General features: G+C 51.7%; 11 protein-coding genes across 11 annotated transcripts; 8 read left to right on the forward strand and 3 right to left on the reverse strand.

Moving 5' to 3' along the window:
* Positions 1 to 159: 159 nt before the first annotated feature.
* Positions 160 to 879, forward strand: J4E82_006681 (uncharacterized protein; the record flags this gene model as incomplete). The annotated part of the gene is made up of 2 exons (XM_051732936.1): positions 160 to 508; positions 569 to 879. The coding sequence occupies 2 exons, from the start codon at positions 160 to 162 to the stop codon at positions 877 to 879; spliced, it is 660 nt and encodes a 219-aa protein (XP_051587329.1).
* Positions 880 to 1,375: 496 nt separating this feature from the next.
* Positions 1,376 to 3,232, reverse strand: J4E82_006682 (uncharacterized protein; the record flags this gene model as incomplete). The annotated part of the gene is made up of 1 exon (XM_051732937.1): positions 1,376 to 3,232. One exon carries the CDS (start codon positions 3,230 to 3,232, stop codon positions 1,376 to 1,378), a length of 1,857 nt encoding a protein of 618 aa, XP_051587330.1.
* Positions 3,233 to 4,754: 1,522 nt separating this feature from the next.
* On the forward strand, positions 4,755 to 8,336 carry J4E82_006683 (uncharacterized protein; the record flags this gene model as incomplete). Its single annotated transcript, XM_051732938.1, has 1 exon — positions 4,755 to 8,336. The coding sequence occupies one exon, from the start codon at positions 4,755 to 4,757 to the stop codon at positions 8,334 to 8,336; it is 3,582 nt and encodes a 1,193-aa protein (XP_051587331.1).
* A 1,430-nt stretch (positions 8,337 to 9,766) lies between these two features.
* Positions 9,767 to 10,263, forward strand: J4E82_006684 (uncharacterized protein; the record flags this gene model as incomplete). The annotated part of the gene is made up of 2 exons (XM_051732939.1): positions 9,767 to 10,018; positions 10,081 to 10,263. 2 exons carry the CDS (start codon positions 9,767 to 9,769, stop codon positions 10,261 to 10,263), a joined length of 435 nt encoding a protein of 144 aa, XP_051587332.1.
* Positions 10,264 to 10,625: 362 nt separating this feature from the next.
* On the forward strand, positions 10,626 to 11,796 carry J4E82_006685 (uncharacterized protein; the record flags this gene model as incomplete). The annotated part of the gene is made up of 2 exons (XM_051732940.1): positions 10,626 to 11,189; positions 11,254 to 11,796. 2 exons carry the CDS (start codon positions 10,626 to 10,628, stop codon positions 11,794 to 11,796), a joined length of 1,107 nt encoding a protein of 368 aa, XP_051587333.1.
* Positions 11,797 to 11,873: 77 nt separating this feature from the next.
* J4E82_006686 (uncharacterized protein) lies at positions 11,874 to 13,098 on the reverse strand (the record flags this gene model as incomplete). The annotated part of the gene is made up of 3 exons (XM_051732941.1): positions 11,874 to 12,154; positions 12,208 to 12,587; positions 12,662 to 13,098. 3 exons carry the CDS (start codon positions 13,096 to 13,098, stop codon positions 11,874 to 11,876), a joined length of 1,098 nt encoding a protein of 365 aa, XP_051587334.1.
* Positions 13,099 to 13,467: 369 nt separating this feature from the next.
* Positions 13,468 to 13,934, reverse strand: J4E82_006687 (uncharacterized protein; the record flags this gene model as incomplete). The annotated part of the gene is made up of 3 exons (XM_051732942.1): positions 13,468 to 13,608; positions 13,665 to 13,810; positions 13,862 to 13,934. The coding sequence occupies 3 exons, from the start codon at positions 13,932 to 13,934 to the stop codon at positions 13,468 to 13,470; spliced, it is 360 nt and encodes a 119-aa protein (XP_051587335.1).
* Positions 13,935 to 14,592: 658 nt separating this feature from the next.
* Positions 14,593 to 15,611, forward strand: J4E82_006688 (uncharacterized protein; the record flags this gene model as incomplete). The annotated part of the gene is made up of 2 exons (XM_051732943.1): positions 14,593 to 14,886; positions 14,937 to 15,611. 2 exons carry the CDS (start codon positions 14,593 to 14,595, stop codon positions 15,609 to 15,611), a joined length of 969 nt encoding a protein of 322 aa, XP_051587336.1.
* Positions 15,612 to 16,183: 572 nt separating this feature from the next.
* Positions 16,184 to 16,853, forward strand: J4E82_006689 (uncharacterized protein; the record flags this gene model as incomplete). Its single annotated transcript, XM_051732944.1, has 5 exons — positions 16,184 to 16,207; positions 16,267 to 16,382; positions 16,439 to 16,465; positions 16,546 to 16,780; positions 16,836 to 16,853. The coding sequence occupies 5 exons, from the start codon at positions 16,184 to 16,186 to the stop codon at positions 16,851 to 16,853; spliced, it is 420 nt and encodes a 139-aa protein (XP_051587337.1).
* Positions 16,854 to 20,842: 3,989 nt separating this feature from the next.
* Positions 20,843 to 22,828, forward strand: J4E82_006690 (uncharacterized protein; the record flags this gene model as incomplete). Its single annotated transcript, XM_051732945.1, has 1 exon — positions 20,843 to 22,828. The coding sequence occupies one exon, from the start codon at positions 20,843 to 20,845 to the stop codon at positions 22,826 to 22,828; it is 1,986 nt and encodes a 661-aa protein (XP_051587338.1).
* A 1,318-nt stretch (positions 22,829 to 24,146) lies between these two features.
* J4E82_006691 (uncharacterized protein) lies at positions 24,147 to 25,452 on the forward strand (the record flags this gene model as incomplete). The annotated part of the gene is made up of 3 exons (XM_051732946.1): positions 24,147 to 24,392; positions 24,453 to 24,812; positions 25,084 to 25,452. The coding sequence occupies 3 exons, from the start codon at positions 24,147 to 24,149 to the stop codon at positions 25,450 to 25,452; spliced, it is 975 nt and encodes a 324-aa protein (XP_051587339.1).
* Between the last annotated feature and the right edge of the window lie 76 nt (positions 25,453 to 25,528).

The raw sequence follows: 25,528 nt of genomic DNA on the forward strand, positions 1-25,528 counted from the left end.
CACTTCAACAGAACATCAGAATTCAAGAGTTCACGAGTGTCCCTTTGTACTTAAGGCCTCCTCACCCTGAACCAGAAATACCTTCTAGAATCCCAACAACTCAGCCTCGTCAGTCGACCTCTACACTAGAGCATCACAATCCACCAACCTATAAACAACATGGGTTTTAAGAAGAACATCCTCTTTGCAGGTGCCTTTGCACTCTGCGCCTTTGCGGCACCTATTCCTGACTGCCCCGACGACGTCCCAGAGACAGATGCAACAGAGTTGACCGCAGCCAACTTGATCGCCATCGCACCCGCCACCCAATCCTGCGCCGGTGCGGATTTCCCTGATGAATGTGCCGATGCGACACAAGCTGCTACCGCTCTCAACAAGGCTTTCGATACTTACAAGATCACCGCCAAGGGCGAGAAGGCTGCCATAGTCGCCTATGAGATTTTCGAGAGCGGTGACTTCAAGTACAAGAAGAACCATTTCCCAGGCCGACCTGGTCAAGGCACGAGGAGTAAGTAAAACCGTCAGGTGGATCGCACGTGGAACACGAACTGACTTTACACCCGTTTAGTGATGGCGATGCCACCGTTTGTCGAGAAGTACGCTACCGATGTCGCCGGCGCAGACGCTGTGACCCAAGCAAAAGCTGCAGGAGAAAACGCCGGTTTGGAGGCAGTACTTGCTCTGGTCAACAGCGACGATGAAAAGAGCTTTGGAAGTGCAGCGTGGTTCGTTACCACCCAGTGCAGTGCAGACGTTCGGGCTGGTCTTGTCGAAGGCACTGTAGATGGCTGGCACAAGTTCTTGACTGACTGTGTTGGCACATCGCTTGATCCTACGCGTGACACTCCTTGGACTGCTGCCACAGCTACCATCCAGTAAGGGTATTAGGACACGTTCAAACGCTGGTTTGGTACATGGGGTACTTGTTGCATAGCGCGATGGCTTTGAAAAGCTTCTTCTATTCTCATTATGGTTCACGGAACTTTTTCGTCATTACGAAATTTTATGATTTGTTTGTATAACTACCTTGAACGATGCTCATCTCATGTGCACTATAAACAATGTGTTACAGAGTTTGCATGGTTCTAATTCAACATCGATTTTAAGCACATGCTCCTCAACGAGGACGAAAAGACCGTGAGTGGTAACTCGCATTTTAAGAGATCTAGAATGCGCACGCGAGTGGACAAATAGTACTTGATGATGAACTATGTTTAAATATTATGGTAATACATACAGGCCAGCAGGAAACATAAGCTAGAATATTGCACTGTCTGAAGAGAAAGAAGAAGTCGCTACGAAGGCTAAATATATACAAGCAGATATGAGCATCGAGTCCCTCACGAGGACTAGGAACACAGCTCCACCCATTCTTTCAGAGCGGTGATACCTCGCCCCAAGCACCAATGTCCTCTCTGGCCATAGCCTCTCCGCACTCAGGACATGTACATGCATCGAATCCATGTGAACTTGCACACTGCCTAACCCACGACTGTAGACATCCGACACAAGTTGCAGGTTCGTGCCAGCAGTTCGCCGTTATCCTGCGCTCACTAAACTCCCATATAGGTTTCGCCGTCTTGCACAGGATACACGTGCGTTCAATAGCTGGCGTGTTGCGTCGAGAACTAGGTGTTCCTGCTCGAGGGCTCACGGAGACGTCGAAGGTAGGGCGCTGATGTTGTTGTGGAGCTGTGCAGGTAATATTTGGAGAAGGTAGGGCGATCATGCTGCTGCGCTGTGATTGCATCGACAGAGGTCGTGATTGCATCGAAACCGGACGTACTTGCGAGACGTTCTCGACGGATAGCCGGGAGTGCATCGTGGTTGGCGATAGCGAATTTCCGCTGCTGCGGCGTCGGTCTGCGGAGGCAGCGGGACTTGGAGGGCCATCAGCCCAGGGGGCGAAGGGTGCTGGAAGGGGTGCTTCGAATTGGGTGGATTTAACGCTCAAGTCAAAGGGAGAGTAGGTTGGTGTTGGGATAAGATCGACGGTCGACAGACGTTTGGATGCCGTTGGGTCTTGGCTCACTTCGGTTTCATAGACGTGCAGATTTTCTTGCGTCAGGTTCATTCTCCGTAAGTCTTCAACTACGGTTGCGAACTTTGCTGGCTCATGTGTAGCTGACGAGTCTCTTCTTCTAGCCCCAAAGTTCTTCAATGCTTGCGGTATTGTCGACCATCTGTGTTTGATCTTCTTCTCTGGCTTGCTCTTTTCTTCGATGGCATCAAAAGCATCCAACGTGGAATGTATCGGCGTCGCTGGCGTGGCCGAGAACACTGGTGGCGGGGAAAACGCAAGTTTCGAAGATGTTACCGGCGTAGGTGGCCCGACTTCATCATCTCCGTATTGTTGGTAAACCATATCGTTCTCAATATTCTCGCCTGAGACAGCTTTGGGTATACTCCCCGACATGGGCCGAGAGGAGTTCATCGGGTAGCTGTTGTTTCTTAGCCCGCGCGAGGAAGCGATCTTAGCGCCCGAGCGATTTCGTTGATGGTAGGTTGCGAAAGACGTAGGCCGCGGTCGTGATTGCATTGGTGGACTGTCGAGTGCAGTAAAGCTTTGAGGATGGTATGAAATGGGACGTTGCGTTTGTGAGACCTTCGGGTCGTTTATCGGGGGGTATGTCCATTGCGAAGGGTGTACTTGTGGCCTCTCACATTCGCAGCTACCCCGTGAGGAGATGCTACTCCTTGGCTTGTCTGGACTATCAAGGGACGACGATGCAGGGCGCTGACCTGGCGTGTTGGGGCTCATCGTGGAAGGGGAAGCAATCCATTCGGGCGATAGCAGGTGTTGCGGATTATACGATACCGGTCGTGTGAGTGGGAGTGGTCGTCGCTTGATGAAGGATGTGTCGAGTTTCGCGTTCGGGGTTGTTTCCGGGAGCTTCCTCAAAGTTTCTTCGGGATTGAAAGATGAAGTCGGACGATCCGGGTTCGTCCATTTGTCCAATAGATCAGAGTCACTGTCTGCCTTTGGTTTCTCTTCGACAACCTCTGGGTTCTCCTCGATGACCTTTGGCTTCTCCTCAACGACCGGTGGCCTCTCCTCGGCGGCCTCTTCCTCCTGCTCTTTCGTTACGTACAAACGATGGCCCTGTTCTTGCTCGACATCGGAGACCTCCAAATGCTCGTACATCGGTCGTTCTAACCATCGTGTTGTTACCGACTTCTCGCGTTGTAAGTTTCTCAAAGCTTCCTCAGAGTCTGCGATAAAGCCAAGCATGCGCTGCGCTCTTGCAGAATCCCTCTTAATCGGCCTTGGATGCCTCAAAAGTGGATGTACGTCATCCTGGACATGACTCTGCGCCACAGCCGCCATTTTTTTGAGGCCGTTCAGCCGAAACGAGGGAGGCCTGAAGAAATACCAACGACGGCAAACGTGGTTGGGGAAAACGAAACAGTGGGCACGAGCAACGCAATAAATCAAGAGGCAGGATTAACCCCTCGTAACGACGTGGGACAGCGTCCCTCCATTATCAGCAGCATGCCGCGACCTTACCACTACCACGGACCCCGGCACGGTACGACTTTACTGTGTGGCTGGCAGCAGCATAGAACCGATCTGCCCGTTTCAAGCCCTTGCGCAGAAAGCCCGGAGCTGCGTAAATCACCGTTAGCTTGGCTCGCGCAACACTGCGCCTTCGATTATTCGTTGCTAGGGCCCGTATTGCGAGGCCTGCAGTCATGATAGTTCGGCGGTTTTGGGAGGTCCCCGCTGGGTGAGACGTATTTTTAGAATCAGTAGTAGGGCCTGGTGGGTTTCTGCGGATAACCCACGAAGTGCCGCGAGGCTTGGGGCCACGAAGAACCTCCCTTGCAACGACTGCAATCACGTCGACGTCAAAGTACGAGGTTTAATGATGACGAAGCATAATTCGCGCTGGCGGTGTGAGCATCTCGTGATGGCTGGCGCAATCTCAGGTAACGAAGAAGATCAGCGAGCCACATAATCGACTGACGAACAGTGCCCGCTGTTGTGCCAGTGCTTCGTTTTAGTTTGTCAAGTGGGTCCGTTGCCTCTGGAGCTCAAGACAACAGAAGAACTAGAGCTCCTCGGCTTCTTGGAATTATTTTGGTCAGGAGTAGCCACTCCGCGTGCTACCCAACGTAGAAGAGACGCGCATGCAGGCGAGGCGCCACCAGGGCGACAGAACTCAAGGCTGAGCAGTCCAGCGCTATCTTGCGCCTTCGGAGATCATGCAGCACATGGCGATGACTTTCCGGACGATCACAAGAAGCAACGCGTCGGCTCCGCATTCTTGCAGGCTCTTGCAGCTTGCATCTGTAGGCGTCAAGTAAGCTGGTACTTCACTTTGCGTTAAACCCAAGAACAATGCACGCATGAACCGGTTTGAGTGGACGGGTAAAGCTAAATGGCCTACGTTCGCCCGTTGGCAGATGGGTGTGCCGCATTTCGATATATTGCGAGGCGGACTAGGGTACCGGTCGTAGGCACACTGAGAAGGATGGCCACGCCGCTTGGCTTGAGTGTGGCTGGTATTGATGAAGTCATGTCTGAGAGCCTTGCAGTGGTGTAGCCTGGCGACGTTTTGTGCGCCCGCGTGCTGAGACGACTCCAAGCCATGAGTTTCGAGAGGCATGGGAGGGTGGGTGACTAAGCTAGATGCGCTAGCACCAATGCGGCCGCCGCCAAGCAGGGCATCGCGAAACTTTGGAGAAGCTCACAGGTTGCCATCGCCTCAATCACCCCAACCCCAACCCAACCGTCACAACCTGCTGCAAAAATGGCCGGGCCGCGCGCAGGAAACTCGAGGGCCAACGGCGCCGCCAACGGGGACACGTCGAACAACAAGCAGTCGCTCAACGAGCCCCTCGATAAGGAGCTGTACGGCGGAAACAATGGCGACTACGTCAGTTCCATCGCCGTTGCCGACGACGACAACGACATGGAGGACGTCCAACTGAATGGCCGGAGCCTTGTCGGACAGTACACAGCATCCAAGGAGATGATGAACGAATTCGCGCACGGCGATGCGGGAGAGGCGGATATCCTCGACAGTCGCGAGAAGCAGGCTCAGATCGCATCACGCGAGACCGACTACCAGCGACGGCGATTCGACCGCGCACTCTCTCCATCGCGGGCAGATCCGTTTGCCAAGGATGGCGAAGACGGTGGCCAGTCGTACAAGGACGTGATGAAGCAGCGCGAGTTTGAGCGCGAAGAAGCGCGTGTAAAGAAGTTGATCGAGGAGAAGGAAAGGACGGGGGGGAACGAGGTACTTGACCACAAGCCTACGCTCAAGGACGATGAGTCTACTCCCGTCGATGGCGACAAGACTCCGCCGATGAAGAAGACTCGCAAGAGGAGACGGTGGGACGAGGCTGGCGACGCCGAAACCCCTGCGATCAAGGAAGAGGCCGACGGCGTCAAGGTTGAGTCGGAGCCCAAGAAGCGGTCGCGATGGTCACCTGCGCCCGAGGACGACAAGGTCGAGGCCGCTCAGCCAACCCGATCACGTTGGGATACCACTGCTGTAGCCCCTGCCAGCACGGCAACACCCGCTCCCGCTGCGAACGGCGCCCGTCCAGTTGCGCAGACATTCGCATTCGGTACCGACATCTCGAACCGCAATGCTCCCCTGTCCGATGAGCAGCTCGACATGATGCTTCCTGGTGAAGCCGAAGGATACAAGGTCCTCGAGGCACCTCCAGGGTACGAGCCAGTGCGGCGGCCGGTGGGCATGCCCGCACTTCCAACAGGATACCAGGGTTTCTTGATCCCAGAAGCAGACAACAGCTTGGCTGCCATGGGCAAGCAGCTGCCTACAGAGATTCCTGGCGTTGGTGATCTGCAGTTCTTCAAGAATGAGGACATGAAATACTTTGGAAAGCTCACAGATGGTGCAGACGAGAATGAGATGACAGTGGAGGAACTGAAAGAGCGCAAGATCATGCGACTGTTGCTCAAGGTCAAGAACGGAACGCCGCCTATGCGAAAGACTGCACTTCGACAACTAACAGACAACGCCCGGCAGTTCGGCGCAGGAGCTCTCTTCAACCAAATTCTGCCGCTACTGATGGAGCGCACGTTGGAGGATCAGGAGCGCCATTTGCTTGTCAAAGTTATCGATCGTGTTCTTTACAAGCTCGACGACCTTGTCCGACCCTACGTTCACAAGATCCTCGTTGTTATTGAGCCTCTTCTTATCGACCAGGATTACTATGCACGTGTCGAAGGTCGGGAAATTATTTCCAACCTTGCAAAGGCTGCTGGTCTCGCCCACATGATCAGTACAATGCGTCCAGATCTAGATCACCAAGACGAATACGTCCGGAACACTACCGCTCGAGCCTTCGCCGTCGTCGCATCCGCCCTGGGTATCCCCGCTCTCCTCCCCTTCCTCCGAGCTGTATGTCGATCCAAAAAGTCGTGGCACGCGCGTCACACTGGCGTGAAGATTGTTCAGCAGATTCCTATATTGATGGGTTGTGCTATTCTCCCTCACCTCAAGGGACTCGTGGAGTGCATCGGCGAGAATTTGAACGACGAACAGCCAAAGGTCCGCATGGTCACAGCTCTTGCGCTTGCTGCCCTGGCCGAAGCTGCCAGCCCGTACGGTATCGAGTCCTTCGACGACATCTTGAATCCTCTTTGGACCGGAGCTCGTCGCCAACGTGGTAAGGCTCTTGCATCTTTCTTGAAGGCTGTCGGTTATGTTATTCCACTCATGGACGAGGAGTACTCCAACTACTACACGAGTCAGATCATGGAAATTGTCATCCGCGAGTTCCAATCGCCCGACGAAGAGATGAAGAAGGTTGTGCTCAAGGTCGTTTCCCAGTGCTCGAACACTGCAGGTGTAACACCAGTCTACCTCAAGGACAATGTTCTGCCTGAATTCTTCAAGCATTTCTGGGTGCGCCGTATGGCTCTCGACAAGCGCAACTACCGACAGGTGGTCGACACCACTGTGGACTTGGCCCAGAAGGCCGGTGTTGCTGAGATAGTCGGCCGCATTGTCAACAACATGAAGGATGAGAACGAAGCATACCGCAAGATGACGGTCGAAACTGTTGACAAGGTCATCAGCACCCTCGGAGCTCATGATGTCGACCAGCGTTTGGAAGAGCAGCTAATTGATGGTGTCCTCGTCGCTTTTCAGGATCAGACTATCGAGGACCCTATTGTCATCGACGGTTTTGCTACGGTCGTCAACGCACTGGGTGAGCGTACAAAGACATACCTACCTCAGATCGTCGCGACGGTTCTCGCTAGACTTAACAACAAGTCCGCTACAGTTCGTCAGCAAGCGGCGGACCTTATCTCCCGAATCACCTTCGTGATGCAGAAGTGCGACGAGGATCCACAGCTCATCAAGCTTGCGCAGGCGCTATACGAATATCTTGGTGAGGAGTACCCTGAGGTCCTTGGATCCATTCTTGGTGCTCTGCGCGCTATTGTCACAGTCGTTGGTCTCCACGCTATGCAACCGCCTATCAAAGATCTGCTGCCTCGCCTGACACCCATTCTTCGCAATCGACATGAGAAGGTACAAGAGAACACCATCGATCTGGTGGGACGCATCGCTGATCGAGGCGCAAACTATGTCAACCCTCGTGAATGGATGCGAATCTGCTTCGAACTTTTGGACATGCTCAAGGCTCACAAAAAGGGTATCCGTCGTGCTGCCAACAATACTTTCGGTTATATCGCCAAAGCCATCGGTCCTCAGGATGTGTTGGCTACCCTTCTTGGTAACCTCAGAGTCCAAGAGCGACAGTCTCGTGTCTGTACTGCCGTCGCTATCGGTATCGTTGCAGAGACCTGTGCGCCCTTTACTGTCCTTCCGGCCCTTATGAATGAATATCGCGTGCCGGAGCTCAACGTTCAGAATGGTGTACTCAAGTCGTTATCCTTCATGTTTGAGTACATTGGCGAGATGGCGAAGGACTACGTCTACGCTATCACACCACTTCTCGAGGATGCTCTCATTGATCGAGACCAAGTGCACCGACAGACTGCTGCTTCGGTAGTCAAGCATGTTGCTCTTGGTTGTGTCGGTCTCGACTGTGAAGACGCGATGATTCACTTGCTCAATCTCCTTTGGCCAAACTTGTTTGAAACCAGTCCTCACGTCATTGACCGCATCATTGAGGCTATTGAGGGTGTCCGCAACGCCATTGGTACTCCGCTCGTCATGAACTACGTTTGGGCCGGTCTCTTCCATCCAGCTCGCAAGGTGCGACAACCTTACTGGCGCATCTACAACGATGCTTATGTTCAAAACGCCGATGCCATGGTTCCAGCTTACCCAACATTTGAGGAGGACGAGGTCCGGAGACATGAGCTGGATATTTTCATCTAAAAGTAAGATCCCCAGTATCTTCATTTGCTTTCTTCCCGGGGCCACTGTCCTGGGGATTTGTTGCGCCTTGTTGTCTTCAGCGAACTGGGAATTGGTTATAGTTTGAGTAGTGATAGGCCAACCTTTTTGGAGTCTGGGCTATCTAGCTTATCATGTACATCACAGTATGTTGGATCGGAGTATGCGGCGTTACAAGCACGCTGAGATAAGGGAGCGTAAGTCGCCGTCACCAGGCCACTTCAGTTAGGACCTCTAATGGTAACAAAAAGATAATCTGTACCCACTTTACACGCTGATCACCTTTAGGTTTCCGTGAAGTTATCCCATCTTTCCCAGCTTTTGATCGTTGCAACAAGGTAAGTCGGTGTTTGCCGTCGTCCTGTATGCTGAATTATCGAAGAAACCGGAGTACGCTTCCTCATTACTAGGCCGGGCGTCCTATTCTGTCATACGCTCTTGAGGATAAGTACATGTGATTCACTTCTTCTCGTCCGCACACATCATACATGGCGCCTGGTCATTCTCTCCATCTAGCAGGTTTGCATCACGATCGTTTTGGCCGAACTGTGCTTGGACGTTGCTGGGTATCAGCGTCAATATATCGCCACATCCGCTAGCCTTCAACTGAGTTGAACAAAGAACCGACTCTTAGTGTGTTGCGCGCCCAGCACAAGCTTGAGCCTGTTGGATTTACAGCTCGAAATTCTCATACAGTGTGAGTGTGTAGACTCGATATAATCGAACAAAGATACCCGATTGCCATTTAGTTCAAGTTTGTATAATGAAGCACCTTTTTTGAAACTTAACATCATGCCAGCTTGTGAGATCTTCTAATCCTTTCACTGTATCCTCACACCAACGACTTTCACTCTCCTGCGTTATCGTTCTCTACGCGCAACTGGACGTTACGAATCATATTGGGAGAAGTAATGCAAAACCGAAGAAACGGGTATTCGGCAGGAATAAACGAACAGAGGCCTGGACCAGATAACTTCAGGTGGGGGAACCTTCACCATGAACCTCATGACACGGGTATGTAATCTTAGCCCCAATCGATAGCCGATACGAGAACGCAAAAGCCATATCCTCAGGCAGGCGCGCTACCGAGTCAGCGAGTGGTCCTCAGCTGACTTCGCATGCCACACGCGTCACGGCAGCATGTGTCAATACATCTGATTCGCGATAGCAGCAGGGCACCTTACATGCCACGACGAATAAACCATGGGTCGATCTTTGCGAACGTTAAAGGTAGGAATGGCAGCTTGTGTGTGGGACGCAGTACGATACTTTAGGCAGCAGCTGTTGATATCAAGGACTCCATAGTCCGCCAATCTTACATCTCACCCGCTATCTTCAGGCTCTCTTACTTCCAACCTGAGCAGATATTGCAATAGTCTTTCCCAAACAAAAAAATTACAGCATAGCGGAGTATGTCAGACTCAGCCGAACCCGATGTTGCGCTCCCAACTGCACCGTCACCCGACGCTCCAAAGAAAACCTACGACGCATCATGCCACTGCGGTGCCTTCAGATACTCTGTCGCTGTTTCACCTCCACTAGATGACCCAAATGCGGTTGTGATGGAATGCAATTGTAGCATCTGCGTATGCAATGGCTACCTCTTTGTCTACGTGCCCAACGAACTCGTCATTTTCACCGAGGGTAGTATTGAGCAGTTCAAAGTAAGCCTGATACGATTGAAGCAAGCTTTGAAAGGCTAAAGTACGCTGACCTCGATACACAGTCTTACTCTTTTGGCTTTAAAAGGATGAATCATTACTTCTGCGGCACCTGTGGCGCATCGTGCATGGTGCGCTCCAAAGACCCTAGTTTCTTTCCTGGAATGACTTGTGTCAACGTACGCATGCTTCAGGGCGTAAAGCTCGAGGATTTGAAGCGCAAGCCTGGCGATGGGAAGAACTATTGAGTGAAATTGTGTCTGGCCCAGCCAGTATAACGAGTGGGTGATGCTGGGAGGAAAGGAGTGGAAACCAGTGTGAAGTCGATATCTAAACAAAATACGAGAATTCAATCGGGATATGGTCGATTAGTTGGTGTTCAAATGTTCCGAGGTATCGAATGTACGGCTCAAGATGCTGACACAGAGTGGGGACGATCGATTAGAAATACAGTTTCGCCCTGCAGGATATAGTGCATTCTTGATAATCATATCGTACTAACGCAGCACTTTTACATACAAGTGTTGCAGCCTCGTCCTTCGTGCTGTGCTGCTTGTCACCCGTTACAATTCGATTATCGACAACCTCCCTCTCGTGTCCACTCCTAGTCATGTCTCCCTCCCTTTCAATACCCAACACCTCTTCTACACCAACTTCGCCAGGGCGTTGGGTAGTCACAGAATTTGGCAAGCCATCCGTGCTAAGATGGGAAGCGTTCGATCCCACGGCCTCGCTTTCTGCCGGCGGAGTCCTCATCCGCATTCTCGTTGCTGGTATCGCAGGAGTCGACAATATACAACGCTGCGGGGGCTACCCTCATCCGTTGGCAAAAGATCCTGGGTTCACAACTGGGTATGACCTTGTGGGCGAAATCATAGCGCTGGGTGATGCTGTGCCAGAAGAGAGAGGACTGGAGGTTGGAGAAAGAGTGGCGGCATTGAGTATCATTGGTGCGCACGCTACACATATCGTGCTGCCCTATGAAGAAGTCATGAAGCTGGATAAGCATGACGATCCACTAAAGATATGTGCACTGCCGCTGAATTACATGACAGCATGGGGTATGCTGAAGCACAGTGGTGTGAATTTAGCGCCCGGCTCGAGCATCTTGATTGGGAGTGCAAGTGGAGGACTGGGTACGGCTGTTGCGCAGCTTGTCACGGCGTTCGATATGGTAAGTTATCGCTGTACGGAATGCATGCGAGACATACACTGACTTCGTATGTTCACATCTGCAGGGTATCAAGATGATCGGAACATGTTCGCCGAGCAAGTTTGAATATGTCCGCTCGTTGGGTGTGGTGCCGCTGGATCGAAGTGCTCCAGATCTTGTTAAACAAGTTCATGCACTGACAGACGGGAAAGGAGTTGACGTTGCATATGATGGCGTTTGCAATGAAAAGACTGCACACGACTTCCTCGCAGCAACCAAGCAAGATGTTGGCAAAGTAGTTGTCTTTGGAGCCATGGGAAGTATTGCTGATGATGGGAGCAAGATGTTGGGAAGCATCGATGAACTGTTTGCAGCACTGTTGCAACCTCCACGAGTGAGCTTCTGGTCGCTTGACATAGAGTTCCCAAAGAAGAAAGAAGTGGCGGAGTTTTATGCTGTTGTGGAAAAAGTAAGAGAGGGGAAATTAGATCCCGTTGTTGCGAAGCTGTTGAGACTGAGCGACGCAGTGGAAGCGCATGAGCTCCTCATCAACGGGAGTGCGATCAAAGGGAAGATGCTGTTTGTGGTAGATGAAGAGTTGGCCAAGTTCTACGGCGTATCATCGTGAAGAGTATTAAAGTCGAATTGTTCTAGGGGGTATCACGGTACTTGAGAAGAAGCTAGAGGGGAACATGATAGAAAGCGTTACAGCTCGTCGAATCCGCGCAATCGCTCATCGTCCTCGAGTACAAGGTGCGGATCAATGGTCTCGACGACGTGATTGGGGGTGCTGGTTAACGGCCCTATGATTGCCTCTTTTGCTATGTTTGGGATATCTGCGTTCAAAATGGCTTCTCTGGTCGCGGGGTCGAGAGTGCTCTGCGGTTCAGGTACATGATGGGTCGGTTGAGCCGGGCGGAAGAGAACGAGAGCTAGTATAAGCGTGACTACAAAGGCGACTATGGCCCAGAAGATGCGCACGCGATCTGTGTCATGTCAGCTCCAATAGATCAAACTGTATGTATGAGGACAGCTATACGGGTATTCTTGGCCTGCCACTGCGCTTCTGACTTGGCCCTCGCGTCGACACGCTCTTTCGCTCGTTCAAGTCTCGCTGTCAAAGCATCTGCTTTCTCTTTGCCCGCTCTGATGCGCTCTTCCAAGCCGCTGACCTGCTCTTGCTGTGCCTTGAAGCCGTCGAAGGCTTCTACCTGACCAGTCACATCCTCTACCAGCTCTGTGGTGTCCGACTCGAAGTTGTCATGGAGCTCTTTGGTCAAGCCCGATAGCTCTTGCAGCGTTCCAATGGTCTGGCGCAGTACGGAAACCTTCTCGAGGATGGAGTAGTATGTATCGTCTAGACGGCGCGACGTCTTGAGGGACTGGTCGGAGAGGGACTGGAGGACAGCACGGAGGTCTCTACGCGCCATGTTAGAGAAGACATGTTGCTGCAACAAGTGCTACCAACTGCAGAGCGAATGACGCAGACGTACCGTTCTCTAGCCTCGACCCTCTTTGCCTCTAGCTCCACATCCGCCTGCCGGAGTGGCCTCCGCGGCGGAATGGTGATGCCTGGGGTGCTTTCCTCCTTTCCGTTGACGCTGCCATCGGCCTGTCCTGGCGCAACGCTCTCTCTGCGACTGTGGCTAGGGCTGGTGTCTCTGCTCCCTCGCGCCTGCCTGAGCAAGTCTCCAAAGCTGGTAGGCGGTTGTATCTGAATGGCCGACTGCATGGCTTCCTTTGCAGCATGGCGTCTGCTGGAGCTGTGTCGGTGATGGCCATGGTGACGGTCGTGGTGGTGTCGAGAAGACTTGTGCACATGTGGATGCGCCTTCTTGTCGGGATCTGATGTCACACGCGTCGCCGATCGGGAACTGTATAGGTTTGGGCGGAGGTCAGCCAGCCCTGAATGCAGGTGAAGCGACTCCATGTTCAGCTGGCATGTTGGTGTTGGTCGTCGGCACTGGTCGGTGATGCCGCGTGCCATGACATTGCAGGGGTCTCACGCTAACCAGCTGTAGCTGAACATGTGAAAGGAAGTTGCAAATTGCCTATACAAGTACTCATATGTCCATGTGTCTAGGATACTCGGTGTACGATAGTAATGCGCAATTCAGGACCGCGGACAACATTTTGTAAAAGAAAAATGCGTTTTACTCTTTCCTATGTCCAAATGCTTAGGGTATCATGTCTCTGTGCCTTTCAGTCGCTCCTCTGCGCCCATATGGCATGCTCCTTATGGAACGGCAATTCCTTCACCGTGCTTTACAGTTTGACTACAATCCTGCCACTACCAAGCTCATGACTTGAGCATCTTGTTGCGCTTCTCTCTCCTCTTCAGGCGCTCTACGCGCCTTTTATGCATCTTCTCCTCCATCTTGGCAAATCGCTCCCGTTCTTCCTTGGCCGCGCGCTTGGTCTTGATTGCTTCGACTCGTCGCTGTTGTATTGTCAGCCTTTTTCCGCTGTAGCCAGTAACCATGGATGGCTTCCTACCTGTCTCTCAGACTCCTTCTCTTCCTTTAGCTCCTTCTCCTTGGCCTTGACAGCAGCGAGCGCTTTCCTCTCCTCACTGCGCTTCTCCCAAGAGGTTTGACCTGCCTTCGGTCGGAACGGGCCCTTGTTGTCGTGCCACTGCTTGCCTGTGCAAAGTTAGAATGTCGTTGCGCAACTCGCACACAGCTGTCGCATACCGTTCTTCTTCATGCCCTTGACAGGGGCAGTTTCCGTCGCGGGAGGCGCCTCGATTATTACAGACTCAGACATGTTTGGGGTGTTGCGCGACCTGTGGACCTTGGCACGGAAATGGGATTGACAAGAAAAGTCCACGGGTGCTTATCGATAATAGACAGTACCACTCGCCCAAAGCAGCTAGGGCGGCTTTGCACGGCGGCGGCGGCGACAGAGTTAATCAGATCGATCAGATAAGATGATGCAGGAGGGCGCTGACGACGCGTATTGTGCGCTTTAGTCCCTCACATCCATAATGCGCTCACGGCATGCACATGGTCTGGATCAGTAGGCGCTATGCGCTTTCCATTCCTCTAATACGTTCTCCCGGCAGAATTTTCTGAACTAAGGGTGCCCTGGTCGTTGGGCTGCTGTTGCATTCACCCAAAGTCACACAGGACCCACGGGAACTCTCTTCGTCGTGCTACACACCTCCGGCCCTCGCACCACTCGCACCACCACAAACGTCCTTGTCGCACCTCATCATTGACATGGGCTCCGCTTCATAACAGTAGCCACGCGCCCTCTCACCGCCCACGACTCTTTGCACACAACATGCGCGCCGCTTCGTAAACACACATTCAACACGCCTGCACATACCCGTTGACGAGCCATATACTCCTGATTCATGGAAGCACAAAAGAGTTCGGTGTCGGTGGTGGGGGGAAGAGGCAGGCTGCCGAACCCAGTCATCATGGAAGAGGTCCAGAGTCCTGCTGCGGCACAAGCCATCGGCAAGGGAGAAGAAGCTTTGAAGGACGTCCTGTGTGGATCGACAGCTGGAGTTGTCGGAAAGTACATCGAGTACCCCTTCGATACCATCAAGGTCCGGCTGCAGTCACAGCCCGATCAGGTGCCACTCCGCTACACCGGGCCATTAGACTGCTTCAAGAAGTCTCTACAACACGATGGCTTCACTGGCATATACAGAGGAATTAGTGCACCTCTGGTTGGAGCTGCTGTAGAGACCAGCACCTTGTTCTTCAGTGTGAGTGAGACGTGTGTACAAAAAGTAAACCATACTGACATGTCCTGCAGTATCGTCTAGCTGGCGATGCACTCAAGTCTTCAGGATTCTATCCAGAGTTGAACAAACATCCGGACCGGGACCTACCCTATTCCGGTATGCTCTTTTGCGGAATGATCGCTGGTGCCATCACATCGCTTTTCCTTACACCCATTGAACTTGTCAAATGCAAGATGCAAGTCCCTCTAGAAGCGCACGGCAACATCGTAGCCGCACCAACCATACGCGGTGTCATTGCTTCTATCTACCGTCACCAGGGCCTTACTGGCTACTGGCACGGACAATTTGGAACCTTGATCCGTGAGACAGGAGGCGGTGCAGCATGGTTTGGTGGGTACGAAGGCATGAAGATCCTCTTCAAGGGCTCTAGTACTTCGGCCACGGAGGAAGATCTTCCAGTCTGGCAGCGCATGGCCTCTGGTTCCGTCGCAGGTGGAGCCTATAACTTCATGTTCTATCCTGCCGATACCATCAAGTCGAGAATGCAGACGGAAGATGTCAAGCAGTTGACTGGTGGAAAGTCGACGTTCAGCGCTGTAGGAAAAGCGCTTTGGAAGCAGCACGGTATCAAAGGCATGTACCGTGGATGCGGCATCACAGTCGCAAGATCTATACCCAGTTCTGCATTCATATTTACCGTATACGAGGAGTTGAAGAAGCGATGGCCTACCCGACAGGCAGAGTAGAAAGATGCCGCGAAAGGAGGTGTTTGACAGGAGTAGCATATGACGGTGTTTGGAGGGCGTTTGTAAAGCATCAGGCAAGAGCGTCGAGATACCATATATCGTTGCTTTGAGCGCATAGAAATAAATATTCCTACATCATAGAGCACGCAAGGGCAGCAATAGCACATGTCATTGTCATCCATGTCATTCTGTCTTCACATGTCAATGCGCAAACACCCCCTGTCCCTTCCTTTCGCTTAGCGCGAAGCTGCTCCAATGTGGGGAAGCAGCGACCGGCAACGTGACGGACGCGAGCCGAGGATCAAATGCCAACAGCCATTCCGCGACTGCGACTCTAGTTGCTCCGTGCTATACCCGACTACAAACCCTCGCTCACCTTTCCCATGTTGGCCTCATGATACGTGCATTTTATCCTGACACTTCTCTTCACTCCTTGTATCCTCTCGTTCAAGGATTCCACGGTTGTATGAGGTAGCGACAAACGTCATCGCAACGCGCGCGCTGGACCGAGGCTTATCTTCGCCGAACGCAAGCAATCACAACACAGTCCATAGCACATACAGAGGAACACCATGGACAAGCTACACGCCCTCGAAGTACGTCGGAAGGGATTTGGATCGTAAATCCTCTACAAAGCTGACTGACGCTTCAACAGGCTGCGCTTGAGAAGATCGTGTTGGATCCCAAGTACCACGACATCCTTACACTGGTAAAAGGCGTAAGGAATGGCATCGTATATGGAAGTAAAGTGCGATTCCCGCATGCGCTTGTGTAGGTTGATCGGAAATCGTATGCTACAGGGAACGGATAGCTGACGTGTGTTGTAGGATGATCTTTCTCTTCAGATCTGGGAGGTACGTCGGACTCTCTTCTACCTCGAATCTCGCACGCTTTCAAATTCCAAGACGGCGTTGACTGACAACCATCCAAATAGTTTCCGGTCAAAATGTTCACTCGTCTACAAAGCGACCCGCCAACATGCGCGTAACCTCGGCCTCTTCGCCCTCGTCTACAAATCCACCATGCTCTTCCTCCGACATACTTCCCCAACCGGCAAAGAAAGGCACTACGATTCCTTCCTTGCCGGTCTATTGGGCGGCTACACAGTCTTCGGTCGCACAATCCACAACTCCGTGTCTCAGCAAATCGTCATCTACGTAGCCGCACGCGTATGTTTAGCATTAGCAAAGTTAGCAGTACAACCGCGACATGTTGGTGGCGGAGCTAGTGGACAAGGAGTAAAGGGAGGTGGTGGTGGGTGGGAGCTTTTTGGTAATGGAGAGATGAGGAAGAAGATGGCGAAGAATGGATGGCCAGTTTTTGCCAGTTTGAGTTGGGCCATGGTCATGTATATCTTCAGGTGGCATCCTGAGAGTGTGCAAAGTAGTTTGAGGAGTAGTATGAGTTATATGTGGGTACCCTTGGAAGCTGAGGTAACATGGAGCTGCGCTAATACGTCGACAGTTATGTACAATCGGACGACTGGGATTCGTTGCGAACGTTGCTTTGGCATAACAAATAAGCAGGACGGCAAAGAAAGATATTTACCAATGTATAAAGACGTCATGGCTGGATCTGGAAACCCGGCATCTGAAGGCTAATGTACGGGGAATACCATGCATTTCCGTCGGCGCGTTGTATCTTGACGGACTAGAAAGAAAATAGAAGAGTATGTTCAAAGTAACATACCACGTAGGCATCCTTATCCCAGATCCATCCACCAATAGCGAAATCTTCCGACTCAGCAGGTTAGAAACGGGAGTACAGATTGACGTGACCTTAAACATCCATCAAAAGAGCAATGTAACTATACATCATGCTAAAGTGAAGCGACCAATGTTGTTTGAGGCAGGCCTAGGTCCTTTACTTGTGATTGCTCACGGTGCTGACCGGTGGCTTTTACCCCACTTGCGGAAATGATGTAGGCGGCCTCCGGTGAGTCCTTCAGGACATGTATGCGACACGTTCACGTCGACATACTCAAAACTCCGTCATCTGGCTAGATGAAGCAAGTCTCGGCTACCCTCGGGTTACCAACAGATTGCAATTGTATCCTATGTTATCCTTTGGTCGCGTGGTTACTCAAGGGTACTCTCGACTCCCTCCGAATATTGAGTCGCTGGCCGGTGTCAGGATACAGTAATAGATGGACGAAGGATTTTGGCCCTTCTCGCGTGCATTGGTCGCAGAGGAAGCGGGGAAGAGGCCTAGTGACGGTGTTTTGAAGCCGTGTAGGTGACCAGCTCAGGCCTGGGGTCAAGCAACGTGTCTCTCGCGGAAGCGGCTACGGGTATCCGTATGTTCAATCGCCTTGTGTCTGGATGCCGATCATCAGTGGCGTCAATTGAATATAAAGTCTGCGTATATTCTGTAGTGCTTCTGCTTCTCGATTCCCCTCCCAGCGTCTGTTTGTTTGGAGCCCTGGAGGATACTTGATCTGTATTATTAGCCTGTATACCATCATCTTCGCAAAATCTATCGCCCACGTGTGATAACCAGAGTTGTCTACCGTTTCTTGCCATATTGTTTTCTTTCTCGTTGATCTGCCAAGGTAAGATGCACTGTTCCTATATGCTTGTGTGCAATCAGTTGGATGTCGACTATACCCGTTGAGTGATGAAATTCGCATGGTTAGACTTGCTAACAAACCCTCAGCCATCGTCGTTTTGTTCTTCTCATCTCTACAATGTACGACCACGATGACCTGAACAGTCCTTCGCACCAGCCATCTGTAGTCAGCCCATGTTCGGACAGGCCGCCTCAATTCAATTGGAGAAACTGCGGATATGATTGTGGAGAAGGATGCGAGAAGCCCAGCGAGGATGAAGGCGGTGCTGGAGTAAGCGACGAAGAGACTGCCGTTGATGCGGATGAGGATCAAAGTTCGATGACTGAATCGCAAGACGAAGATGTCGGAATGGCTCACGATATAAACGACTCCACAACAGGTTCCTCAGACCAAGATCCGACAGACTGTATTAATACTGTCGCTTATGGACAACCGCCTGAAGGAAGTCTGATCGTCGAACCGTGTGTTACGGCGGACCACTCTCCATTTGCACACAGCCCAGTAACCTCCACCGGCGGAAGCACTCGCAGCCGATCGCCTGATCCAGGAATTCTTTATTGGATTAGTAGCATGTCTTTTGCCACGCCATTGCCTATTGGCATTGAATACCATTTCTTGCAGACACCTCTGCGTCTCAGCCCCCAGTACGAACACTGCCGCGGGGACCCAGCGTCTCATCTGGTCGTTCCGGATCGCTCGCCTCTCTGGTATTTGGTGGAACAGTCGTGGAATGGGTATGCGCCTGCATATGGATACATCTCTCCGCCGTAGTTTGGGCTTTGCAGGGCTTGGTAGTATGGCCTTCTCTTCAAGGAGTATGGAGTTTGCTATTTTGGCGCCGCCTTTACTGGATGTCAAGTTCGCCTTGTGTTTCAGAATGTTAGCAATGTTTCTATTGCGTTGGACGAGGTTTTGTCTGTAAGTCTGTATACATGTGAACTCGCAGTTGTGTCAAGCAGAAAAGAAAGCGCATGCGTTGTGACCAGCCATGTGCCCAGAGCCGGGTAAAAGGCTGTATGGGTGTAGAAGTGGAGTATGGAATGGTAGAAGTGTCCATTTGTGGTTGTCGTAACCGTCCATGTGTCAACCGTGGAAGTCACCCGGGAACGCCCGAACACGACCATTTGCTTTTCGTGACAGTACTGCATAGTCACCGCGAGATCGCAACTTGAGTATGCTACCTGCGCATGTCGCCAGCGACCCACAGTGGGACGTGTCGAAGCAGTCGTGTCGCTGACTATTCCACAAACATGCCATCATGGCGACGTGCGTGGAAAGAAGAAAGTTGCCCGCGGGCATCAGCCGCCAGCGTGGGTATACGATGCGCAGACCCTCTGACGGCTCCTGGACGGAGACACTTGCGCGGCCAGGGTCCGTATTATTAGAAGATTGATTAGCATCTAAATGCCGCATCGCATTCGCTGTAATGCAAAGATTTGACCAGCTTCTGTGGTACCAGAAAGCTGGACTCAGTCTTCAACAAACCGGCGTGGAGTCGTGGGGAAGCGTATGCCATCCGCCGATCCCCCAGGTCGCTGTCGATGATTCTTCGTGTTGGTCGACATGGAATTGTCTAGTCCTGATAGTAGACCCACCCGGCTTCTCTCCACCTTTGCGCCGCGCACTGTTTAGCGAATTAAGGTGCCGAAGATGCGGTCGGGGGGCTGACTGTTGAGCTGACTCGACTGACCGCCGCACATGCTGTGGCTTGCCATCGGGCAGCTACTTGACACGCACCGAGCCCTAGAACTTTCTACTATGGCCCCTTTGGCTTAAGTACCATGGTTATCTTTGGAGGCAATAGCGGTGCATGCATTGACGAGACAGTTTAATTGCCTCGATCTTGCTGGTTCGAGAGCTGGTCGGAGCGCTATCCTTCTCCCAACAATGAAACATCAACATTGATCACCCAACGAGCTCCTCGCACGATTGACCGTCTAACCACGCCGTTGCACAGCCGCCCAGGATATAACTGACGGTGCCCGCCATCAGTGCACTCTTTTACCCAAACCCGCAACCCCCGCTGTAGCTCTCGGGCTGTTGATGCCACTGTCTACACTATACGTCATCCTGCACCACAAGCTCTAGATCCTCCTCGACGTCGTGCCATTTCACATGTTTCCCGGCAAACTCTCCTTCAGACGCTTTCCGCAGTTCGACAAACCCCTGGCCGTGTGGGAACTGCGATACGGGTTACGGTGCGTTGGAGCTTCCACCTGCAAAAGCAAATGGGCACGCGACTGACAACCTCAAAGTTTACACAAGCACCCTTGAGCCCTGCGAACCCACAAATCCACCGCCGCGTACGCGACCGCATTCCTGAGCAGGCCAGCATTGGCTGCATCCTCTAGCCCTCCGACTCTACCACCATCTACAGCCATCGGGGCCTGCATGGGCTTGATTCTGCACCGAGCATCGTCCGCAGAGTAGCTGGCACACGCAGAAACGCCCGTTCACGCTTTTTATGCCTCCGAAATATCCCGAATAAATTCCCCGCTTTGGTGCGCTTCCGCATCACCCCAGATACTCGGTGTCTGCCACTAGTGTACCCGGGCGACCGAATAATCTTGCTATTGGCGACATCATATCGTCAGTGACATACAGTATTACCAATACAAGCATAGCATAAGGGAACACCCGTCAAGTGCTGCATATACTTAACATGGCGTCGGCAGCTCCTCCCAGGCGGTTCAAGGTCGAGCCTATCGAGACGACCGTCTCGTCCTCCAAGGACAAGGCTCCAGCAGACCAGCCAGAGAGGCCGAAACCACGAAGATTCGCACCACAGCCAATAGAAACAACAACCTCGAGCTCTAAATCTAGCCGTAGATTTGCCCCCGAGCCTGTTGAGACTACCAAGCGATCCAACCGTCGCTTTGCTCCCGAGCCAATAGAGACAACAACACGGAGCAGCCGCCAGAAATTTGCCAAGGACTGGGAAGAACAGACGTCCCCCACGGGAAAGTTCAAAGCAAACCCTATGGAAGCTGTTGCAATCAGTAATGGTCAGTTCAAGGGTGCGCTAAAGCCACCTACAAAGAAATTCAGGCCACAATTGATTGAGACTGCCCAGAGGCATCGCAAAGCAGGAGACGACATGCCCACTCTACTACCATCGGACAAGACTGAGGCCACTCCAGACTCAGCGATAAGTGCCCGGAAAGCAAGGATATTGGGAATACCACCCACACCGCCAACAAACACACCGACTTTTGATATTACCCAGAACCCTTTGTTTTTGGAGATACAACGCAACGCCTCACCGTGTAGACGCCGGTCGTACTTTAGCTGCTCACAACACTCGTTCCGTGTTCCAGACTTAGACCCGATTGAGTCTTCAGAGTCTGAAGCGTCCGCCCCGCCATCACCCACAGAGTCACCACCTTACACCTCGGATCATTCATTCATGTACAAAGAGGCTACTCGACGACGAGAGAGTGTCGATGATAGTTCTGCCGGTTACCTACTTGAGCTGGCAGCTAAGGCTGCTGAGAAGCAGCTCCGAGAACAGGCCTTGGCTGCGTTCCCGAATAGCGATTTCCACGAGCCTGTGGCCCATTACGTGGACCATGATACAGAAGGCTCGGAACCATCTGTTACCGAGGCCAAGCAGCAGCAGCAGCGGGAGTCGTCTTTCACACAAGTTAATTGGGATCTAGTGGCTATGCGTGAGTACCGAGAGAAGCAAATAGCCGACAAGGAGAAGCAGAAGCCGAAAGAATATATCAAGCCTGCCTTCAGTCCGTTTGGAAACCCAGCCGGCTTCCTAGATGCTGCCACAGCCAAGAAGTTTGCGAATGAGCGGAAAGATCCCGAATTGGAGCGTCAACGTAAAGAAGCCCGACCTCCAATGCTTGGTCAGGATATCAAATTTCCGCGATGCGAGTCGCCGGAGCCATCGCGCTTTGACCCTACTCAAGGGTGTGATGCAGTTAGGACAGCTATGTGCTACCTCTCTGAACAGTCCAAGGCTGCGTCCGAAAAAGGGGAAAGTCTTTGGTGTGGCAAAGGCAATGGCAGACAAACAAGTACAACACCTTCACTGTGGTCTAACGCCAACAGCCGAGCCTCGAGCACTACAGGATTGTGGGGTGGGTTTTGCGTCAATGGTGGAGACAAGTCCCCACGCGGGCCGACGGGTCTACTCACCCCCCACAACGAGAAGCCAAATCCCATGTCGCCTTGTCCAACGCCTTCTACGAGTCTTTTGCCACCTACACCTCCTGCATCTAGCTCTGGCATCACTTTTGAAAACACTGGCTTCTCAGGTATAGATGAGAAGCTCGCTGTCGAGCAGTCCATCGAAGAGGAATTCGGTGACAACTTTGTCACTCAAGTGTATAACTACCTATCACTTGGATACCCGTCAATGGCCCGTCCATTCGACGAAGAACTTTCAAAGATCTCTCACATACCCATTTCCGAGCTGAGACAAGACGACCACCTTGCATCTTCCCGCGGTTACATTCGTCTTGGCAAAGACGGCAACCTGAAGGACACCGAGATTACCGAGGAGACGTGCATGCGCTGGCGCGCTCTACGTATCTACATTCAAGAGTGGGCGAGGCAGCATCCCAACATGTCCGAAGACGAATTTATGGTTGGTGGGCGTGGCACTGCCGTCAGGAAAGGCAGTTGGGCGCTTTAGACGAGTGTTCCTATTATGGATCCTACCTTATAGCTTTCTGAGCGGTTTAGCGTGTACATTCACCGTTCCTCTGGCGTTGTCTACGGCATATATGTTCAATCATTCCCTGCATTTTGTGGCTTGGTACCTGGACGAAGATCTCCTATGGAGCTGATCCGGTTTCTCCGCCGTTGATATGGTGGAGAAGGGTGGGTTGGACCTGCATATTTTCTTATCTTCAGAATGTATAACTGCTCCTTTTGAGATAGGTTCCTTGTAATCAAGCCTTGGTAAATTTCAAACAGCCTATGAAATGCTGGCGTCGACATGGTTAGGGTCTGCTTGGCGAATGTCATTCTCGTTTCGGCCCAACTCAGAAGTGTCGCATTTGCTTTTTCCGTTATCTTCGACAATCACTCTTGTCACACCACGCCTCCACCACATAACGTCTTTGTGTGCAATGTGGCTGCGCTTACGCGCTTGAACGGTGGCAGGGTTCGTATTTCATTGCCTTGGTATACAGCCCGCATCGCTTACATGTGGACCTCGCAATTATTTGAGGGTGATGAATCGTAGCCCGATTCATCCATACATAATTTGTCCGAAAGATAGCTGCCGTGCGGCTGGAAGCGCCCGTCTCAGGCAGTGTACAAATTCCCACTGTACTGGTTCTTCGTTATATCCCGCGCCTTGTTCGAGTACAAGCGTGTTTTTCTGCGAAACGTCTCACCAATTGCATGCCTTTCTTGAGAATCCGACCACAAGTCAATCACTTGGCGCATTGGACTAGCCACGCAGGCCGACTGCGATGTTGATCACCGCGACAGGGTCATTCACGGTAAAGACCCTTGAAGGATCTGAAGTAGGGATTATTGTTGCGCGGAAATGTTGATGTGGGAACAGTGCTAGGGTAATTGCTCGATATGCAGGACATGGCCTGACTTCCAGGTGCGTGGGTAGGTGAGCGACATCATATCTGTCTCGGCCGGGTCATCGAGTAATTGCGGCCTGCAAGCTTTAACTTGTTATCTACCATTTTGTTGTGAATGCTTTCCTTTTAATAAGTTATGCCCGAACGCAAACACGAAGAAGTGTAATGCACGAAGCATCTCACGAGAAGAGAAGCCATCCCTTGAATCGCAATTTGCATGGACGGTACCCTGTGAACGACTTGCAAACGAAAGCAAAACATACTTCGATACACCGACCCATCGTCGCAAAGGTCCAGAATGTCTGACTTTCCAGAACAATTAGCTTCGCAATCATGGACGTTATATAGTATCGGTATGGTTGTCATCTTGCTTCGCATGTTAGTAACACCTAGCAAAAGGATATCACAATGCTCATTCTCAGTCATAGGTTTGCACGATGGTGCCGAGTCCGAAGTCTACGCGGCTTTGCAGCAGATGACTGGATGATGATAACGGCAGTACCACTTTTTTACACTGGGCTAATAGTATGCCTGAACATCATTGCGACAGGGGGTGGAAGCAATCTCTTCCCACCAGAGCAGTTCTCCACTTTCACACAGAAAGAGATTGACGAGAGAATCAAAGGATCCAAGATCGTGGTCATCTCCGAGCAAGTATGTTAGCAGAGCCTGGAACGTATGAATACACAATAACACACAGCTAACATCAAACAGTGCATGCTGAACGTTATTTGGTCTTTAAAGGCCTGTATGCTATTCATGTATGCCCGCATGCTCACTGGAACGACAAACATGAAATGGATCAAAGCGGCTGCAACATGGGTTGTTGTTGGTTGGTTAAGTGTTGAGATTGCCTTCTTCAGTGCATGCCATCCATTCACAGGATACTGGGCAGTGCCGCCTCCAAACCCGCAATGTACGACACTCGAGCACTTCGCGATTGTACAAGCAGCTTTCAATCTAAGCAGCGATGTCCTTATCATCGCTGTGCCGATACCGATGATCGTATCGCTTTCTCTTCCCTTGAAACAGAAGGTTTTTCTAGGCATACTATTCAGCATGGGCACTTTTGTTGTAAGCTCCCTTCTCTTTCCTGGTTTACAACCTTCGTTTTACTAACACATTTAATCAGATCATTGCAGCAATTCTAACCAAGATCTACAATCTCTCAAACGTGTATGCTACCACATACATGCTGTGGTACACCCGCGAAGCTTCCGTTGCAGTTTACGTCGCCAATCTTCCTAGTATATGGCCTCTTCTCCGGGAACATATACGCTTCCTTCGTGAGCATACGGGCTCTTACACCACCAGGCGATCAAAATTACCTGAATACGGTTCACAGGGATATGGTAATCTGCCTAGAAGCAAGCGTCAAAGCCGCGTACCAACATTCATCAATTCCGGCTCAGATGACATCGAACTCGCACATGATATGAAGTCAGGCGTAAGAGCAATATGCACCTTCGATGAGCAGATGCAAGAAACCGAAAATCCGTTTATGAGAAGAGAAGAGATTGCGGGAACTGATGGGAAGGGATCGGGTACGGGAGAAGTGAGTGGCCGGAAGACAAAGAATGGCATTGTCCGTATGGATGTACAAGTTGATACAGAAGTGGAGATTCAGAGTGATCGGTTGGGAAGTCAGCTGGAGTTAGGGCAATCAAGGACAGTTCGATGCGAAGGGCCCGAGGGACAGGCAGGAAGATGGTAAAATGAAGTTATATATGATTCAGTGTTCTTCTCCAGTTGCAATGGATACGTCAAATCTCGTTCCATCTAGAGCCAGA

The sequence above is a fragment of the Alternaria postmessia genome, assembly GCF_024291825.1.
Source record: "Alternaria postmessia strain BMP 2775 chromosome Unknown scaffold_40, whole genome shotgun sequence".
Taxonomy (NCBI): Eukaryota; Fungi; Ascomycota; class Dothideomycetes; order Pleosporales; family Pleosporaceae; genus Alternaria; species Alternaria postmessia.